General features: G+C 42.5%; 1 protein-coding gene across 1 annotated transcript in view; it reads right to left on the reverse strand.

Annotated features, from left to right (window-relative positions):
* capn8 (calpain 8) overlaps positions 1-14134 on the reverse strand; it is a 60349-nt gene extending 46215 nt beyond the window's left edge. Inside the window, exons 1-6 of the mRNA XM_084318528.1 lie at positions 13857-14134; positions 9325-9394; positions 5876-5994; positions 3831-3964; positions 780-948; positions 136-219 (exon numbers count right to left, since the gene is read on the reverse strand). Of these exons, the coding sequence (XP_084174654.1) occupies positions 136-219; positions 780-948; positions 3831-3964; positions 5876-5994; positions 9325-9394; positions 13857-14096 (816 nt within the window). The 5' untranslated portion in view covers positions 14097-14134. The remainder of the gene's footprint in view (positions 1-135; positions 220-779; positions 949-3830; positions 3965-5875; positions 5995-9324; positions 9395-13856) is intronic.
* Positions 14135-18998: the final 4864 nt, after the last annotated feature.

Genomic DNA, 18998 nt, shown 5'->3' on the forward strand with positions numbered 1-18998 from the left:
TTATGTTAGGTGATTATGTTAGGTGATTATGTTAGGTGATTATGTACGGTGATTATGTTAGGTGATTATGTTAGGTGATTATGTTAGGTGATTATGTACGGTGCTTGTCTGTCCTAACACACAGACGCGTCTCACCTCCTGAGCAGCAGTGACTGAATAGGCGTGGCCCTTCACCAGCTTCCTGCGAGTTACAGCCTCGCTCTCAAATGCACCGCTTATCTAGAACAGAGAGAAACACAACGTTCACAGACTTGTAGTGAGTCACACAGGTTTTAGTGAGTCGTTCCTCATCTTCATTGGGGAAAGTCTGGGAGTGTCGCATATATGGATTTTATGGTGGTTTTGTACAGCGAGCCCATGGGGGCAATTCCATGTGATCTCGGGCTATAGAAATACATTTCATTTGATTTTGATTGATTGACATTGATTGATGTACAGTTTCCTCCCCCTCAAATGTATATTATTCTCTTTTAGAAACTCTGTCTGTAAACAAACAGTACTGTATATTTGTATATCTTGTATGTCATAAATGTCTGGATGTAACAGTACTGTGTATGTTGTCGTGTATGTCATAAATGTTATGAATTGAAAATGGGGGACCCTGATGTAAACAAGACGAAAGTCTTTCTCTGGTCTGCATCCCCTTAACAATTGTGTGTATTGAGCCGTACTGTATTGTGCCCATTCTGCAATCTGTTAATACAGTTTTCAATCAATCAATCAATTTGATTTGTATACCTGAACACAAGCACTGACTAAGCTCCTAGGAGAGGCCTTACGTCTATGGAGCAGCCCAGGAGAGACCCCCGCTTCAGGGCCTTCTTCATGATGTTGAACAGGGTGGGGGGCGCTTTGCCCAGCTCGTAGGACTCGGAGATGCCTCCGGTGAAGTCTTCAAAGCCCTCTGTGGTCGAGCCTCCGGACAGGGCCTCGTAGGAGCTGCTGACTCTGCAGAGAGGACCATCAACACCATGTCCAGTGGGCAGGGGTGGAAGAAGTACCCAGAAATTATCCTTAACCCATTCCGTGCCAACCACGAGGATAGTCGGGTTTTAATCGTTATTTCTTTTATTAGCGATATCCATTCATTTTTCATCCATCTAACCTGATGTTATCGTTGGGAATGGGTCTGAGCTTGCAAAAGGGCAAATACAGCCGCCTATCGTCTCCCGGATGGTATTGCACATCATTGGATTGGATTGGCTGGGAATGTGCATCGAAAAAATTACTCGGGTCCGGGTCTCCCTTTATCTTATATCTCTTGTATATCCATTCATTTTCATCCATCCAGCCTGATGTTATCATTGGGAATGGGTCTGAGCTCGCAAAAGGGCAAATACCGCCGTCTACGCCTTCCAGCAGGTATTGCACTCTATTAGAAATGGTGTAGTTTCTTTTCAGGGCCGATCTGAGCCGTGCGGGCAGGGTTTAAATACTCCGGCAGGACTCGCGTTTACAACGATGGCATGGAACAGTAACCCCGCCCGCCCGTTCGTGTGTAACGCTCGGTAATGTGGGACGGACCTCCACAAGCAGTATTTGGAATGGCAATCAGATAATTGGATTATTTCTTTTGCATTACATCAGATACCAGGTAAGGACTCTATATATAAAATCTGATATTTCTTTCTACCGCGATCGCGGCTGTTTGTGTGTGTGTGTGTGTGGCTGTGTGCCGTTGGGTGCAGGAGGGGACTGGGGGAGCCTCGCGCTAGGAGGCCCTTTTCATTCTTGCATGAGGAAGGATAATAACGATCATCTAGCGTTGATTTCAGGATGATTAGATAATCAGGCGAAAAATGACAATGTGTTTAGTGTATCCCACTAAAGGGCTATTATTGCGTCTTTTCCTGGGATTACCAAGAATCACCAAAACTATATTCATATTCAAAACGGTATAAAACGGAAATGTACGGATGAAAAAACAATCCGTTTAGTACATGTTGACTGGAAGCAACTCACTGACAATCGACAGGTGTATTAGACCCATAGATATAATATAAGATATATTTTAAACACTCGCAAGTAAACAAAGCGCCCCATTGACTTACAGTGCTGGCGTAATAGCGCCCTCTGGCGCCGAGACCCGTGGCGCAGAATGAGTTAATTACCTGAAATTATTAAAAAAAAATTGGGGGGGAAATCCCTGCATATATCGGTATCGGTTGATATCAGTATCGGAAATTAAGAGTTGGACAATATCGGTATATCGGATATCGGTAAAAAAGCCAATATCGAACATCCCTATTCAAGATATACATTTTTTTAAAGGTTTCAAATATCTGAGGGGATCTTTAATATAGGAATATCTTAATACAATCAAATGTATCAAAAATATCCATAAACTAACAGTATAGTAGCGGTCAGTCTCACCTAATCCACACCAGTAGTAACGCTCTGTAAGGCTGTAACACTCTGTAACGCTCTGTAAGGCTGTAACACTCTGTAACGCTCTGTAAGGCTGTAACACTCTGTAGTGTTCTGTAACACTCTGTAACACTCTGTAGTGTTCTGTAACACTCTGTAGTGTTCTGTAACACTCTGTAACGCTCTGTAAGGCTGTAACACTCTGTAGTGTTCTGTAACACTCTGTAACACTCTGTAGTGTTCTGTAACACTCTGTAACACTCTGTAGTGTTCTGTAACACTCTGTAGTGTTCTGTAACACTCTGTAACACTCTGTAACACTCTGTAACACTCTGTAAGGCTGTAACACTCTGTAACACTCTGTAACGCTCTGTAACACTCTGTAACACTCTGTAACACTCTGTAGTGTTCTGTAACACTCTGTAACACTCTGTAGTGTTCTGTAACACTCTGTAGTGTTCTGTAACACTCTGTAACGCTCTGTAAGGCTGTAACACTCTGTAGTGTTCTGTAACACTCTGTAACACTCTGTAGTGTTCTGTAACACTCTGTAGTGTTCTGTAACACTCTGTAACACTCTGTAACACTCTGTAACACTCTGTAACACTCTGTAAGGCTGTAACACTCTGTAACACTCTGTAACGCTCTGTAACACTCTGTAACACTCTGTAACACTCTGTAACACTCTGTAAGGCTGTAACACTCTGTAACACCCTGTAGTGTTCTGTAACACTCTGTAGTGTTCTGTAACGCTCTGTAACACTCTGTAACACCCTGTAGTGTTCTGTAACACTCTGTAACGCTCTGTAAGGCTGTAACACTCTGTAGTGTTCTGTAACACTCTGTAACACTGTAGTGTTCTGTAACACTCTGTAACACTGTAGTGTTCTGTAACACTCTGTAACACTCTGTAGTGTTCTGTAACACTCTTGTAGTGTTCTGTAACACTCTGTAACACTCTGTAACACTCTGTAAGGCTGTAACACTCTGTAACACTCTGTAACACTCTGTAACACTCTGTAACACTCTGTAGTGTTCTGTAACACTCTGTAGTGTTCTGTAACACTCTGTAACACTCTGTAGTGTTCTGTAACACTCTGTAACACTCTGTAACACTCTGTAACACTCTGTAGTGTTCTGTAACACTCTGTAGTGTTCTGTAACACTCTGTAACACTCTGTAGTGTTCTGTAACACTCTTGTAGTGTTCTGTAACACTCTGTAACGCTCTGTAACACTCTGTAACACTCTGTAGTGTTCTGTAACACTCTGTAAGGCTGTAACACTCTGTAACGCTCTGTAACACTCTGTAACACCCTGTAGTGTTCTGTAACGCTCTGTAACACTCTGTAAGGCTGTAACGCTCTGTAACACTCTGTAACACCCTGTAGTGTTCTGTAACGCTCTGTAACACTCTGTAAGGCTGTAACACTCTGTAGTGTTCTGTGACGTCTCTCTACTCACTTGGCGTAGGCCTTCTCCAGCAGGGCGCTCCAGAACTCGCTGCCCTCGGCCGAGTGGACGAACAGAAGCTTCCCCTCACGGGTCGGCAGCTGGTCGTCGATGACCACGTCCACCCACTCCCCGTACTGCCAGAACTACGGAGACAGAGGGAGAAAGGACGCACTTTCATGTCCTATTTCCACTTTGACCTTGACTGCCCCCCCCCCCCCCCCCCTTTCCAGGTACACACAAAGAAAGGAGTTTTGAATTCGTTCAAGCTTGGAACTGATGTATCATGGAATTTGACCAAGAACAGCCTTATATATGAAGACATACCAGTGCTGCAACCTGCGTGTAGCCAGTGAAGTCCAACCAATCAGTGAGTAAAGTGTACAGTGTGATGCGTCCTATATGACGAGTTGGAAAGACATCTCATCTCTACATCTAAGGAATCTACCTTGCCTATATTACTACGCTAATATGTACTATGCACTCAAGACTGTAGCACTCAAGTTCAAACAGATGGTACTTTTTTTGGAAGGGGGAGGGGGGCTGTATTTAACAAGCATCTTTTTGATTTGATTTGAAATCTTTATTTCCAACATGTAAATGAATACAAACAAAATAAATAACTAAACAAAATCAAAACATAACTCAAGCAAAATAATAACTAAACAAAAGCAAAACATAACTCAATTTACATGTTCGAAAAGGAGTAGGAAGAAGTATACACTTATTTAATCCTACCCCTTTTCCACTACTCAAATGAGTGTACTCATTTAAAACATCTAAAAAAATTATATATATATATATATAAATTTTGTAGATGTTTTAAATATATATATATATATATATATATATATATATATATGCAAAACAAAAAAACAAAAACTATATATGTAAAACATGAAAGAAATCAAATAAAAATGTAAACACCCGTGAATATCAAGTCCCTTCTTCATCCCTGTACCTTGTGAACATCATTTCCTTATAAATCAGTTTGAATTGTCTCATGTTTGGACATTGCTTTAGCACCACATTCAGACTGTTCCACAGTTTCACTCCACATATTGAGATGCAGTGTCTTCTCATGGTAGTGTGTAAGAACTTTTAAATTGAGTTCTCCCCTCAGATTATAACCCCCCCTCCCTATCAAAGAACAGTTCTTGAATGAATGAATGAATGAATGAATGAATGAATGAATGAATGAATGAATGAATGAATGAATGAATGAATGAATGAATGAATGAAAACTTTATTTAACAGATTGCAGAATGGGTACAATACAGTACGGCTCAATACATACAATTGTTAAGGGGATGCAGACCAGAGAAAGACTTTCGTCTTGTTTACATCAGGGTCCCCCATTTTCAATTCATCGTAACATATATGACATACATGACATACAGATAGACAGTACTGCTACATCTATACATTTATTACATACCAGATTTGCAATTACAGTACTGTTTGTGATACAAAAAGAGTCCAGAAAGAAAAGAGTATATACATTAGGCGTGGAAACTGTACATTGGATTGGGTAGGTGGGGGTGGGTGGGGACTGTACATTGGAGAGGTGGTTGGGTGGGTGGGGGGGGGGGTTGGTTAGGAGTGGGGGGGGGGGTTGGGTAGGAGGGGTGGGTGGGGGACACTGTACAACTGTACAAACAACACTGTACATTGGATTATTGACAAGACCATACTTGGTAATTTACTGTACATTGGAGGGGGTTGTGTTCGGACATTTACAGGGGCCAGTTTCGAGTTGCAGTCTCCCTTAGGTGTTTTTTGAGAGTGTTTTTGAAAGTGGGTAGTGATTCACATTCCTGGAAGTATATGACCTTTTGCTTTATACATTAATTGTGCCGTTTTAAATTCCACAAGATCATTTAACTTTAATGTTTTTTACTTTAAAGAGAATATGTTTGTGTGGGAGTGCTGACCTGGGCCCAGGTGGCTCACACGTCTTAGTGAGGTGTACACATAGTCCTGAGCACTGATGGGAGATCAATATTTTTTTATAAATATCAGTCAAGATCAACTAGATCAACCAGATCTTCACTAACCTGGAAGTGGAAGATCCCAGCATAGTCTTCATCAAAGCTCTGTCCAGAGGGCACGACTCGAGCCAAAATCTCCTTATCCAGGGTCAAGGAAGCAATGGCCGCCAGCAGCCAGCAGTCACCTGGTAACAACAACCCAATCAGTGATCCAGACATAAACAAATGGACAGCCCCACCACCAAACATAGCCAATAGGAATAGAGATGAGCTTTCATTAGTTGATTGACAGCTATTGATGCAAGCACTAATACTAATACTAGAGGTAAATAGTTTTTCTAGTTGATTGACAGCTCTTGAAGGACTAACACTAGAGGTAAATAGTTTTTCTAGTTGATTGACAGCTCTTGAAGGACTAACACTAGAGGTAAATAGTTTTTCTAGTTGATTGACAGCTCTTGAAGGACTAACACTAGAGTTAAATAGTTTTTCTAGTTGATTGACAGCTCTTGAAGGACTAACACTAGAGGTAAATAGTTTTTCTAGTTGATTGACAGCTCTTGAAGGACTAACACTAGAGGTAAATAGTTATTCTAGTTGATTGACAGCTCTTGAAGGACTAACACTAGAGGTACAATAAATAGTTTTTCTTTTATTGTACTTGCTGTAATTTGTGGGTGTAAAATGTGTGTTTATGTTGGTAAACTCTATAGTAAAACAGAGCTACAGTATATTTTGATTTACATGGTTAAGAAGGTTCCAAATAGCTTATTTTACATATAAAACTCTTCAATAAAAAAAGCAGCATTTAATTAAACTGATTGGGCAGTTTCTGTTGACATTTCCCATATATTTCCAAATGTGTGATTTCTCATCATCATAAGGTTATTATCTTCGCTGCTGGTCAATTCAAAATAGCCGAATAACTGAACAAGGTAGTTTTGTCCACATATGTTCATCAGGATCATGTCCAATAAAAAGATCACCTGCATGATCACATGGCTTTGTTTAGGAAGTTTGGTTCGCTTGTCAATTGTCAATGTGAACCATAACCGAACCAATCAAAACTGCAACTAAAGTAACAATTTTACTTTTGATTCAGACCGTTTCAAAACAAACAAAGCACCACTATTGACACTTACAGAAACTAGCAAACCGGAATTCTTACATGTTTCATCTCAGTCAGGGTCATTTAAAAAGCACTAGTGTGCAAACAGTAAACTGAATAAATGCTATACATATACTATATGCAAACTATACACAGAATATATCTTAACTATACACGCTATACACAATTATATCTACTATACACACACTATATCCTAGCCAACTGTATCCTAACCGACTGTATCCTATAACTATACACAGTATACACATACTATAGCCTAACTGTGACGTTTGGGCTTTTTGCCCTCACCTGGGAGCAAAAGCCCTGGCGTCACCCTGGAGTATTTCACCTTTCCTCTTTCCTAAATTGTCTTGATTGCTCTAATTAATGCCCGCTGTGTGTAGTTTACTTCCCTTCATAATGTTCCCCTGGTATGCTGTTCTTTGTCAGTTCTTCTCTGATCACAGACGTGAGTACTCTACCTGAAAGCATTTATTATCGCTCACGCTGGGAGCATAGCGGTTGGTGTCGTGCTTAACCATTTAGTATTCATGTATTCATTAATGTATTTATCGTGTGGATGTTTGCCCTGCAAACATTTCTCAGTTTGAGTTCAAACTGCTTCCTCGTTTTGAAGACGCATGTCTTCCCTTTTCTTTCCCTGTTTCAAAGTATTTGTTTTGTCGTATTATGCTCCGTGTTCACAATAAAGAGCCGATTTAATTGTGAAAGAGCAACTATCGCATTCCGCCTCCTCTGTTCTACTGTGCGCTTGGGCCAACACACCTACCCCATCGTAACACCTAACTATACATACTATATGCAAACTATACACAGACTATATCCTAGCTATACACACTATACACAGACTGATTGATTGATTTTTATTGTGGAGTAAAAGACAGCATCCAAGGGATAAAAACATGAGAGTGCAAGCACTTATTTCCATCATGGTCCCTGATTTTGGACATGGACAGACATCGTAAAACATAGAGCATCATAATAAAACATAATAAAACAGAGCATCATAATAAAACATAGAGCATCCTAATAAAACATAGATCATCATAATAAAAAACAGAGCATCATAATAAAACATATAGCAACCCCATAAAACACACCCTACCTTCTCCTTCCTAGACGTGGCTACTCTACAATTCACTGGCTAGCCATTTCTTTGTGGCACGTCTAAAACGTCCCCCCTCTTCGATGTTTTTCAGGGCCACTGGAAGCTTGTTCCACTCCAGTGCTGCAGAATATAAAAAAAGTATTTGTGCCCATTAGGGAATAAAATTTTGGCAGAATAAAATCTGTACTGCTCCTTCTAGTGGAGTATGAATGATTGTCACGGAATCGATTAAAATAATTAGATAGATATTTCGGACCTGTATTTTGAACTATCTTGTGTGTGAGACCTAATTTGATGTGAATTACCCTTTTATTGACCGGAAGCCAGTTTAGTTGCCTAAAGAAAGTTGGCCCTAGGTGAGTGCGTGGAGGTAGTTTAAGGACTACTCTCATTAATTTGTTTTGAGCTGTCTGAAGTTCGTTTTTCAGGACTATATGTAATGGATGGTACCGCGAGGCGCAGTCACGATGGACAGATGTTGTGAAGTGACTGTGGTGAGTAGCGGTGCTGTGGGGTAAACTCACTCTCACCCTCAAAAGACACATAGACACGTTACAAAGCAGTGAGTTCACTTCTTGGTATAGTGGTCTGTGCTGTTGCCTGCGGTGTGGGAGACCATGGGTTCGAAACTCCCTCAGGGCATCAAAGTTTAAGGTGACGATGTCACAACGGTTACATATATCCTAACTATACATACAGTACTATACACATAATTACCGGTATATGTAAACTCAACTATAAAATGCATTATGCGTTTATTTTACACTTCACGTAGGATTTACATGATTCCTCACCTGTGTTTGCATGATTTATCTGGTTTTTCATGGTTTCATATGTTTCACAAAACAGTCCTGTGACCCTCTGTCTGTATTTTACAGGCTTCCTGACCAATATCTGGTGAGATTTTATACTTGATTGCAAATATTTTCTAACAATATGTTTTACTTGGGTCACACAAAAGGGTCCAAAGACTTCAGAAAGCGTATCAGATGTTTGGAAAATATGTCGATCTAGAAACCTTTCCCACATGAAGTTAGATTCCAGCAATGGTTGCAAACGAAATATACTGGATAGAGGCCTGCAGGACAAGCATCCAAGCAGTGGTCTGTGCTGTCCCCAAACTAATGTCTGGCCAGGCTAGCTACAAGCTAGCTTAAACAAACTGTAGAACAAGACGAGGCAATCCAAGTGACGCTGGACACGGCCATGACGCTCGAGCATGTTCCAACAGTGGGGAGTCAGTCAGTTAGAAACATGCACTATTGTGGGCAGACTCACCTAAAGCCCCCTGGCAGATGTCTGTTCTCTTGGCTCCACCGATGATGAACTGGGGACTGGAACACAGCTCCTAATTGGACAAGACAGCAGTTGAATAAATACAGAATCAGCATCATAGTCATCCTCACTCTTGTCATAATCCTCCTCGTCGCTGTCATCACTGATGTCGCAGTTCGTTCCACCATTGTGGAGTGAGGGCCGAGAATAGCCTGCTAGCCCGAGGAGCTCGGATGGGAGTGGGTCTGAGGCGGCCAGAGGATGTACAGCGAAGGGCTCTTGAGGGTGTGTAGTTAGAAGATGTAGAGTGTAGGGGTCTTGAGGGTGTGTAGTTAGAAGATGCAGAGTGTAGGGGTCTTGAGGGTGTATAGTTAGAAGATGCAGAGTGTAGGGGTCTTGAGGGTGTGTAGTTAGAAGATGTAGAGCGTAGGGGTCTTGAGGGTGTGTAGTTAGAAGATGTAGAGCGTAGGGGTCTTGAGGGTGTAGTTAGAAGATTTTATTTTATTTTTTATTTAACCAGGAAGTCCCATTGAGATACAAGATCTCTTTTGCAAGGGAGACCTGGCCAAGATGACAGCAATAACAATTACATTTACATTTAGTCATTTAGCTGACGCTCTTATCCGAAGCGACTTACAAGTTCTGTACGACAAGTCATCAGGAAGGGTACAACTCTATCAGCTGAGTAACAATGTTCATCAAGGTGTTGAGTGCTACAGTGTAGGTTCGTTTATTAGGACAAGTGCATGACGGTAAGGTTAGTTAGGGTTAGATTTTTCTTTTAAATGTCAGATAATGGTTAAAGAAGTGTGTCTTTAGTCGACGGCGAAAGATTGGACGGGTTTCGGCTGTCCTAACTGGGGTGGGTAGTTCATTCCACCATTGTGGGGCAAGGACTGAGAAAAGGCAGGTTCTCCTTGATGACCCTCCCGGAGCTCGGATAGGAGTAGGTCTGAGGCGGCCAGAAGATGCAGAGCGGAGGGGTCTTGAGGGTGTAGTTAGAAGATGCAGAGTGGAGGGGTCATGAGGGTGTAGTTAGAAGATGCAGAGTGGAGGGGTCATGAGGGTGTAGTTAGAAGATGCAGAGTGTAGGGGTCTTGAGGGTGTAGTTAGAAGATGCAGAGTGTAGGGGTCTTGAGGGTGTGTAGTTAGAAGATGCAGAGTGTAGGGGTCTTGAGGGTGTGTAGTTAGAAGATGTAGAGTGTAGGGGTCTTGAGGGTGTGTAGTTAGAAGATGTAGAGCGGAGGGGTCTTGAGGGTGTAGTTAGAAGATGCAGAGTGTAGGGGTCTTGAGGGTGTATAGTTAGAAGATGCAGAGTGTAGGGGTCTTGAGGGTGTGTAGTTAGAAGATGTAGAGTGTAGGGGTCTTGAGGGTGTGTAGTTAGAAGATGTAGAGCGGAGGGGTCTTGAGGGTGTAGTTAGAAGATGCAGAGTGTAGGGGTCTTGAGGGCATGTAGTTAGAAGATGTAGAATGTAGGGGTCTTGAATGTGTAGTTAGAAGATGTAGAGTGTAGGGGTCTTGAGGGTGTAGTTAGAAGATGCAGAGCGGAGGGGTCTTGATGGTGTGTACTAGTTAGAAGATGCAGAGCGGAGGGGTCTTGAGAGTGTGTAGTTAGAAGATGCAGAGCGTAGGGGTATTGAGGGTGTAGAAGATGCAGAGCATAGGGGTCTTGAGGGTGTGTAGTTAGAAGATGGATGCAGAGCGTAGGGGTCTTGAGGGTGTTAGAAGATGCAGAGCGTAGGGGTCTTAAGGGTGTAGTTAGAAGATGCAGAGCATAGGGGTCTTGAGGGTGTGTAGTTAGAAGATGCAGAGCGGAGGGGTTATGAGAGTTAGAAGATGGATGCAGAGCGTAGGGGTCTTGAGGGTGTGTATAGTTAGAAGAGGCAGAGTGGAGGGGTCTTGAAGGTGTGTAGTTAGAAGATGCAGAGCATAGGGGTCTTGAGTGTGTGTAGTTAGAAGATAAAGAGCGTAGGGGTCTTAAGGGTATGTAGTTAGAAGATGCAGAGCGAAGGAGTCTTGAGGGTGTTGTTAGAAGATGCAGAGCGTAGGGGTCTTGAGGGTGTGTAGTTAGAAGATGCAGAGCGTAGGGGTCTTTTGAGGGTGTGTAAAAAGTAAAAGTAAAAACTTTTTTCTGACTGTCTATTCTTCTGATAGCAGGTGTTTAATCAAATATTCTAGTCTTGCACAAGGACCTATCAGCATGGGTATGGGCGGGTTCATTTTCCCTTGATGGGGATTTGATTGGCTGTTTTTAAATAAAGTGCGGCCGCTGGATGAATAACGTTAACGTTAGTTCGGCCAGAGAAACAAATATATATAATTAAAATGGTTGGACCTGCAAGATTTGTACTTTGTAGGTCTGCATTTTAAATGTAAGGAGTAAAAAGTATGTTTTTTTTCTCTGAAATGTAATTGAGTAAAAGTACAAGTATACAAACCTAATAATACTTGAGTAAAGTACAAATCGAGTATTGTAACAAAGTACAATTACTCAAGTACTTTACACCCCGCGTAGTGACCAAAGTCATCAGAGGTCCGGATAGGAAAGTGAGATGTGCAGGAGTACAAGTTAAGGACAGAACGTACACCAGACCTGTGGCCATCCAGTTACCAGAACTTCCAGATGACCCACCCAGGGACTCGTAAGCCTTTTCCAGGGCCTATCATTCTTACAATAAATTAGGGGGCCAGCTGTAGGCTTAGATCGAGTCATCCTATTGGCCAGTGGAGCAATTAGAAACTTTGTGATTTATGCTAGGCAGCATACGATTGATGCTAATACAAAGCAGTTCTGAAACTCACCATGTTACCACTTGTAATTAAGGAATAATATCCCACTTATTATTCCTTTGTAGGACCACACACACACACACACACACACACACACACACACACACACACACACACACACACACACACACACAATGTGTGTCCCAACTATCCCAACTACAAGGAAGCGAGATCCCACCGCTGCCACCATTGTAACCGAGAAATTTGAACTCGCTATCTGGCTGCATGTTAGCCTAGCTTAGCACAATGAATGGAAGCGGACATGACCGGGTAGCCTAGCCCTTGTCCAACTAACACCTCTCCCGAAGGCTACCCGGTCATGTCCGCTTCCATTCGTTGTGCTAAGCTAGGCTAACATGCAGCCAGATAGCTTTCTACTGAACGCACAGAGAGGAAACTGGTATCCATCTTCTTGTCTCTCTCTGGAGAAGACGGTAAGCTAATTTCTCCAAATGTTGGAGTTTTCCTTTAAGATGGGTCTTGAACATGGGGTCTTGTTGCCTGTGCGATGTCTGAATAAAGTAAGTAAAGTTCCTGGTGAAGTTTCCTGAACCATATTATTACCCATCACCCTGTGACTAATAATACAAACCACGCCCTGCTGCGGGGGACAAAGGGTTGGATGGCGTTAAGGTTATCTGACCTCAAGAGTCAACACACCTTCTAGTGTCCCAAGGCACCTTCCTGGCAACCTGAGCCGAGCCAGGTTACCATGGTGACACCCACACGTGCGCGCACACACACACATCCCATCCCCCATCCTCCCCGAGCTGCTGTTGTAAATAATCATTTGTTATCTATCTACCGTCTGTAGTGTGTATTAACAGATTGCAGAATGGGTACAATACAGTACGGCTCAATACACACAATTGTTAAGGGGATGCAGACCAGAGAAAGACTTTCGTCTTGTTTACATCAGGGTCCCCCATTTTCAATTCAACATAACATACATGACATACAGGTAGACAGTACTGCTACATCTATACATTTATGACATACCAGATTTACAAATACAGTACTGTTTGTGATACAAAAATAGTCTAAAAGTCTAAACTTGGTAGTGAAAGGGTTAGAAATAGATTAACACACACACGCTAGCGCACGCACACACAGACGAATAAGTAGGAAACACCTTTTACTGCTCTTATCAACGAAGAGTTGCAATGTTATCAGCTGGTCTGCCTGCTGCCCATAGTTTTAATGTTGCACCTGTACACTTCTGCTAAAGTAGACATTTTCCTCAAATCTGAACAGATCTCTTTCTGTTTTATGGGTTATGATGAGATTCAGATTTGGGGGGGGGGGGGGTGCAAATGACATCATCGTAGTGGTAGTAGCCCCCATTGGCTGACATTGTTTTGTTATTATGAACAACAATGTTCTCTTACCTTCAGTAAACATCTTGTATTGTATGTATATACTTCTCTAGAACTGGTTTTTAACAGTGTATAACGTAATCGAGACTTAAATGTCACAGAAATACTCTCCAATGTAAACCGATTCATAGATGTGAAATGAAAATGTATTGCCTAAAAAAGGTGGATTTGTGGGGTGGAATTCCCCTTTAAAAAAAAAAAAAGCAGCCATTAACCCTTTCACTACCAGACTACAGAAGGTTATCCCTTTCACTACCACACTACAGACGGTTATAACTGTAGTGTGGTAGTGAAAGCGGTAACCCTTTTGTCGTGTGGCAGTGAAAGGGTTAATATAATAAAGCAGCCTATACGGCCCTGTCTACTCACCGCAGGCCTCTTCCACTCCACCCCGCGCGTCTTGGACGAGTAGCGGCCCAGCTCGTTGAACCCCAGGGAGGCCCAGTCGGCGGGGAAGGCGGGGTCACAGAAGAGGGCCCCGCGCTCCAGACTGTCCCTCCTCAGGCTCCGGTAGTCCTGTCCGCCGAAGGGCACGGCGTTCCCGTTGCTGCCCCTCCCCTGCTCCTCCAGGGCCTTCTTCCTGGCCAGCTGGCTGGCGATGCTCGACATGGTGCAGCTCAGAGGGTCTCCGGGTGTTTGCTGCTGTGTGTGTGTGTGTGTGTGTGTGTGTGTGTGTGTCCCTCACGCACTACTGGGACTGCCAGGTGTGTCAGGAGAGCTTTATACTCCTGTGTGTGTTGTGGGTGTTGTGGGTGTGCATGGAGGTGTGAAAGGGGGCGGAGCTCTGACACCTGGAGGAGGAGAAGGTGGAGGTGAGCTGTGTGTGTGTGAGAGATGGATGTCATCCTGGATTATTCATGAAGAACATATTATTCTCTGGACTCTGGAGCCATATAGCCATAATTATATCGCTAGCCATATCGCTATAGTTACATTTGATGACCCTTTGATCAAATATTCAAAGTCAAATCAAAATGTATTTTAAACCCATTAAAGGTCACAATAAAGTATCTGAAGATTCATACTGCATACCATTGGCGGCACGGTGGTGTAGTGGTTAACACTATCGCCTCACAGCAAGAAGGTCCAGGGTTCGATTCCCGCTTGGGGACCAGGTTTCCATGATGCCAGGTACCCAGGTGGGGTATCTCCCAGGCCTTTCTGTGTGGAGTTTGCATGTTCTCCCCGTGCTCGCAAGGGTTTCCCCCCGATAAGATAAACCCAATGGAAAAACATGCACAACAACAGATCGCTAACGCTGTGGCGTCCTTGACGAAGACGGACAGGAGCACTTGGATTGGTCCCCTGGCGCGGCTCACGTTGACGCCTGTCTGCTCCCGGCTGCCCTTGGGGGGGAAGGACGACGGGATGGGTTAATCGCAGAGACAAATCGCATCTGCGATCCTAAAGAGACAATGCATGCGTGTGTGTTCCGGTGTGTGTGCTAAACTAACCGCTGTGTGTACCACTAAAACATTGAGTGTCGTTGCATGCCGAATAAAGACCTCTGCTACAGGTCCTGCATTATTATTATTATATTATTATTATTATTATTCTACAGTGTAAAAGAAGACATCAGGAGTTGTTGCTACATTGTGTTGTTGTTGTTGTTGTTGAATCAACTAAATGAAAAGTTTTACATTATAACTACTCCAGTTACTGCATTTCTATTTCTTCAATAGTACTCATATTTTCGCTAATATTGTCATATTTTGGAAGGTTATGGGAAGAAGGTTCTAATACATGTACACTTATTATATTTCACAATGTATATCTACTTAAGCGTGCCTGACTATATTACACATGTATATCTACTATTCTACTTAAGCGTGCCTGACTATATTTCACATGTATATCTATTTAAGCGTGCCTGACTATATTTCACATGTATATCTATTTAATAATAATAAATAATAATGACTTGGATTTATATAGCGCTCTTCACTGACCCAGAGCGCTTCACAGAGTCCATTATTCGTTCATACACAGTCATACCGGTGGTGGTAAGCTACAATTGCAGCCAGAGCTGCCCTGAGGCAGACTCACGGAAGCGTGGCGAATAATCATCGCCTACGGCCCCTCCGACCACCACCAACATTCATTCACATGCATACACAATCATACGAGGCAAGTGTCTTGCCCAAGGACACAACGGAGATGGGATGGACATTTAAGCGTGCCTGACTATATTTCTCATGTATTTTTAACACTTTAAGTGCCGAAAACGTGTTTAGGCGTCTTTCCTAGCCATGCTAAAGTTGCCGAGGACGCCCTAACTCGTCTTTAATATCAATATTTCAAAAATCTGTGATCGGAATCATATTTCCCCTCTGCAGCCTTCACACACAGTTCTGAGCTCCTCTCAATCCTCTGGCGGTTCAAGAGCGCCATCTGGTGGCCGATCGGCAGAAGCGCCAAACAGGAAGTCATGTGGATGAAGTGGTGATCGCCCATATTACTTCCGGGCACTCGCTATAGGTCCCGGGACTCGAGCTCAACACAATACATAGCGATCCGTTGCCAATAACTCGATAAACAACATGATTTGGACGTATATATACTATTATACAACCTGGAAATGGACCGGGTATTTCGACATCCCATAATGGAAAACTGTCTACCCCACGCTGATCGCCCAACGGCCCGCGGAGACTGGGGTGAGTTTTAGCGTGTAGTATTACCGTGTTCGACACTAACTGCTATGATGAACATTTGACCCACATTAGATGAATGGTATAACGTTGCCCACGGAATTATAAACGCCCCCTCGCCCATCCGGTCATCATCAGATGATACGTAGAAACTTCTAGAAGCACGTCCATTTGAAATTTTTCATCTGGCACCGATCGCTACCAAACTGTATTTGATCATCAATATAATGCATTTGGGGCTATAAATCACGTTCTGGAGAAAGCTGCAGAAAGAGATGAAAACATACTTATATTTTAGATCATATTTTAGTATGAATATGTGAATGAAAAAGTTTAACGTTCATACACCCTGAACAATACATATAGGACATTGAATGGGCCCTAATAATGGCAATCTAGCAATAGAATTTAAAAAGTTATAGCCCTGCAAAGAAGGGGAACTTCTCCATAGACAAATAGAGCTGGCAGAGAAGGGTATAATGATGTACATAAGCCTGGCGAAGAAAGTGTTAAAATGTTGAAATAAAAAATCTAAAACAAACATTATTTACAGCGTACCCACTTGACAGCTGTTGGTCCTCGTCAGGGGAACGAGGATTATTATCATTCTATGCTGCATATTTAAAGACTTGAAGGGAAAACGTGATTCCATTTATCACCAAAATCACTCTTTGAACCAACGCGATACGGTTTGGCTATAATTATTGATCAATTGAGGTTCACTCGGGACATCACAGTGGAACCTCACTCCCCAGATCCATATCGCTGCACTAATATTGAATTAGCTGAATTTGATCATTCAAATCATATCCAATACCAAAGAAGAATTGAAATGTTATCTTAACACTTTCTGCGCCAATCGCGTAATATTACGTGTTTGCTCGCCAGCGGTTGAGCGCCAAACGCGTAATATTACGTTTTTAGATCCTTTGATCTTTTCCCTCTGATCCCTGTTCTAAATCATCATCCGGGTCATTCTAGCCATCCCTGGGTCGTTTGTATAAGTTGGAATTGCAATGCTGATCGAATATCACCAGGTGACAGTATCGTCTGTGTCTGAACTGGAATGGCTTGGTGTGGATACACGTCTTCCTTTAAATTTTTTTGTAGGGGCTCCTCCTCCAGCTTGAACAGAGATTCACATTGATCGCCTCGAAATTCCATTGCCGAAGTGTATTTTACCATCGAAACGTATACACTGGTAATCGCGATGGCGATGCGATCACTTGGAATTATTCTTTTTTGAATACCTTCTGGCTAAGGTAAGGTATATTCTATGTCTATTTTACCGAACCTGAAACGTGTTTTTCTAACGATCACAGTTCTGTGTTTCACCGGACGTAAAACATGCTCGGCAAACACGATCACAGTTTTGAGTTAAAACGATTTTGTGTCTTAAACAATGACATCATTTGACAAAAAATCGCATAATAACACTTGGTTTTGCCGTTGTGATATAATAAAGTATCTGAAGAATTCCTCTTCTTCCTTTTTAGACACCAGTATGTACAATAGAGCAACTTTGCAGGAAAATATTGCTTGGTGATTTGGTTTACAAAATTATTGTCAGACACATTTATTTCCATGCATTGGATGAATTGTTATGCATGCACACTCTGTTGCTAGGGGCTCTACGCTGAATTCACACTGCATGACCTTTGACCTGTGGATCTGTAGCTAGCTTTCTAAAGTATAGAAGTCAAGCTAGCCAGATGGGCTATATGGAAGAAGTAATCCTGGCCCCATAGCAACTAAAACCTACTCCTATCCAAGCTCCGGGAGGGTCATCAAAGAGAAGTCGCCTATTCTCAGTCCTTGCCCCACAATGGTGGAATGAACTACCCACCCCAGTTAGGACAGCCGAAACACGTCCAATCTTTCGCCGTCGACTAAAGACGCACTTCTTCAACCATTATCTGAATTTAAAAAAAAGAAAAAAAAGAAGAAAAAAAACGAACTAACTAATTTTACTGTCATGCACTTGTCCTAATAAACTAACCTACACTGTAGCACTCAACACTTTGATGAACATTGTTGCTCAGCTGATAGAGTTGTGCCCTTCCTGATGGCTTGTCGTACAGAACATGTAAGTCGCTTTGGATAAAAGCGTCAGCTAAATTACTAAATGTAAATGTAAATGTAAAACATATTGATGTATGGATCCTTCTCTATATCCATGCCACACAGCATACTTTGTCTACAGATGGTAATGCAAATGATCATCCTTTCCATTTTTAATCTAGTATCCAAGCAACACTATGCTTTATCTGGCTGTGAGTACACTCCCTGTTTTGTGAAGGCTGTATCTATAGAACCTATGTAAATTATAGGAAGAAGACCAAACTCTAGGCAGTAGGGGTGGGAATCACCAGTTTCATCACGATACGATACAATATCGATTCTTTGGACAACGATACGATATCACAAAGTCTGCCACGATACGATATGATTCGATTCAGGTGCCTGCGATCGATATGAATGAATGTTAACACTTTGAGTGCTGGGACACGTCTTTTCACGTCTTTGCTGGCCATGCTAAAGTTGCCTTATATCAATATTTCAAAAATCTGCGATCGGATTCATAATGTCCCTCCGCTGGCCTGAGATCCACCAGCAGGACCCACTGAGCTCTCTGGCGGTTCAGGAGCGCCATCTGGTGGCCGATCGGCGCAATCACCAAAACAGGATGTTGAATAGAGGTTGTCATGACGACCGTAGTACTTCCGGGCGCTTGCTATGGTTCATGGGACTCTGGCTCGTCACGCTACACGGTGATCGATTGCCAATAACTCGATAAACAACATGATTTGGACGTATATACCATTATACAAGCTGGAGATGGACCGGGTAAAAATATATC

This window comes from Notolepis coatsorum, assembly GCF_963971535.1.
Source record: "Notolepis coatsorum genome assembly, chromosome: 7".
In the NCBI taxonomy this organism is placed as follows: Eukaryota; Metazoa; Chordata; class Actinopteri; order Aulopiformes; family Paralepididae; genus Notolepis; species Notolepis coatsorum.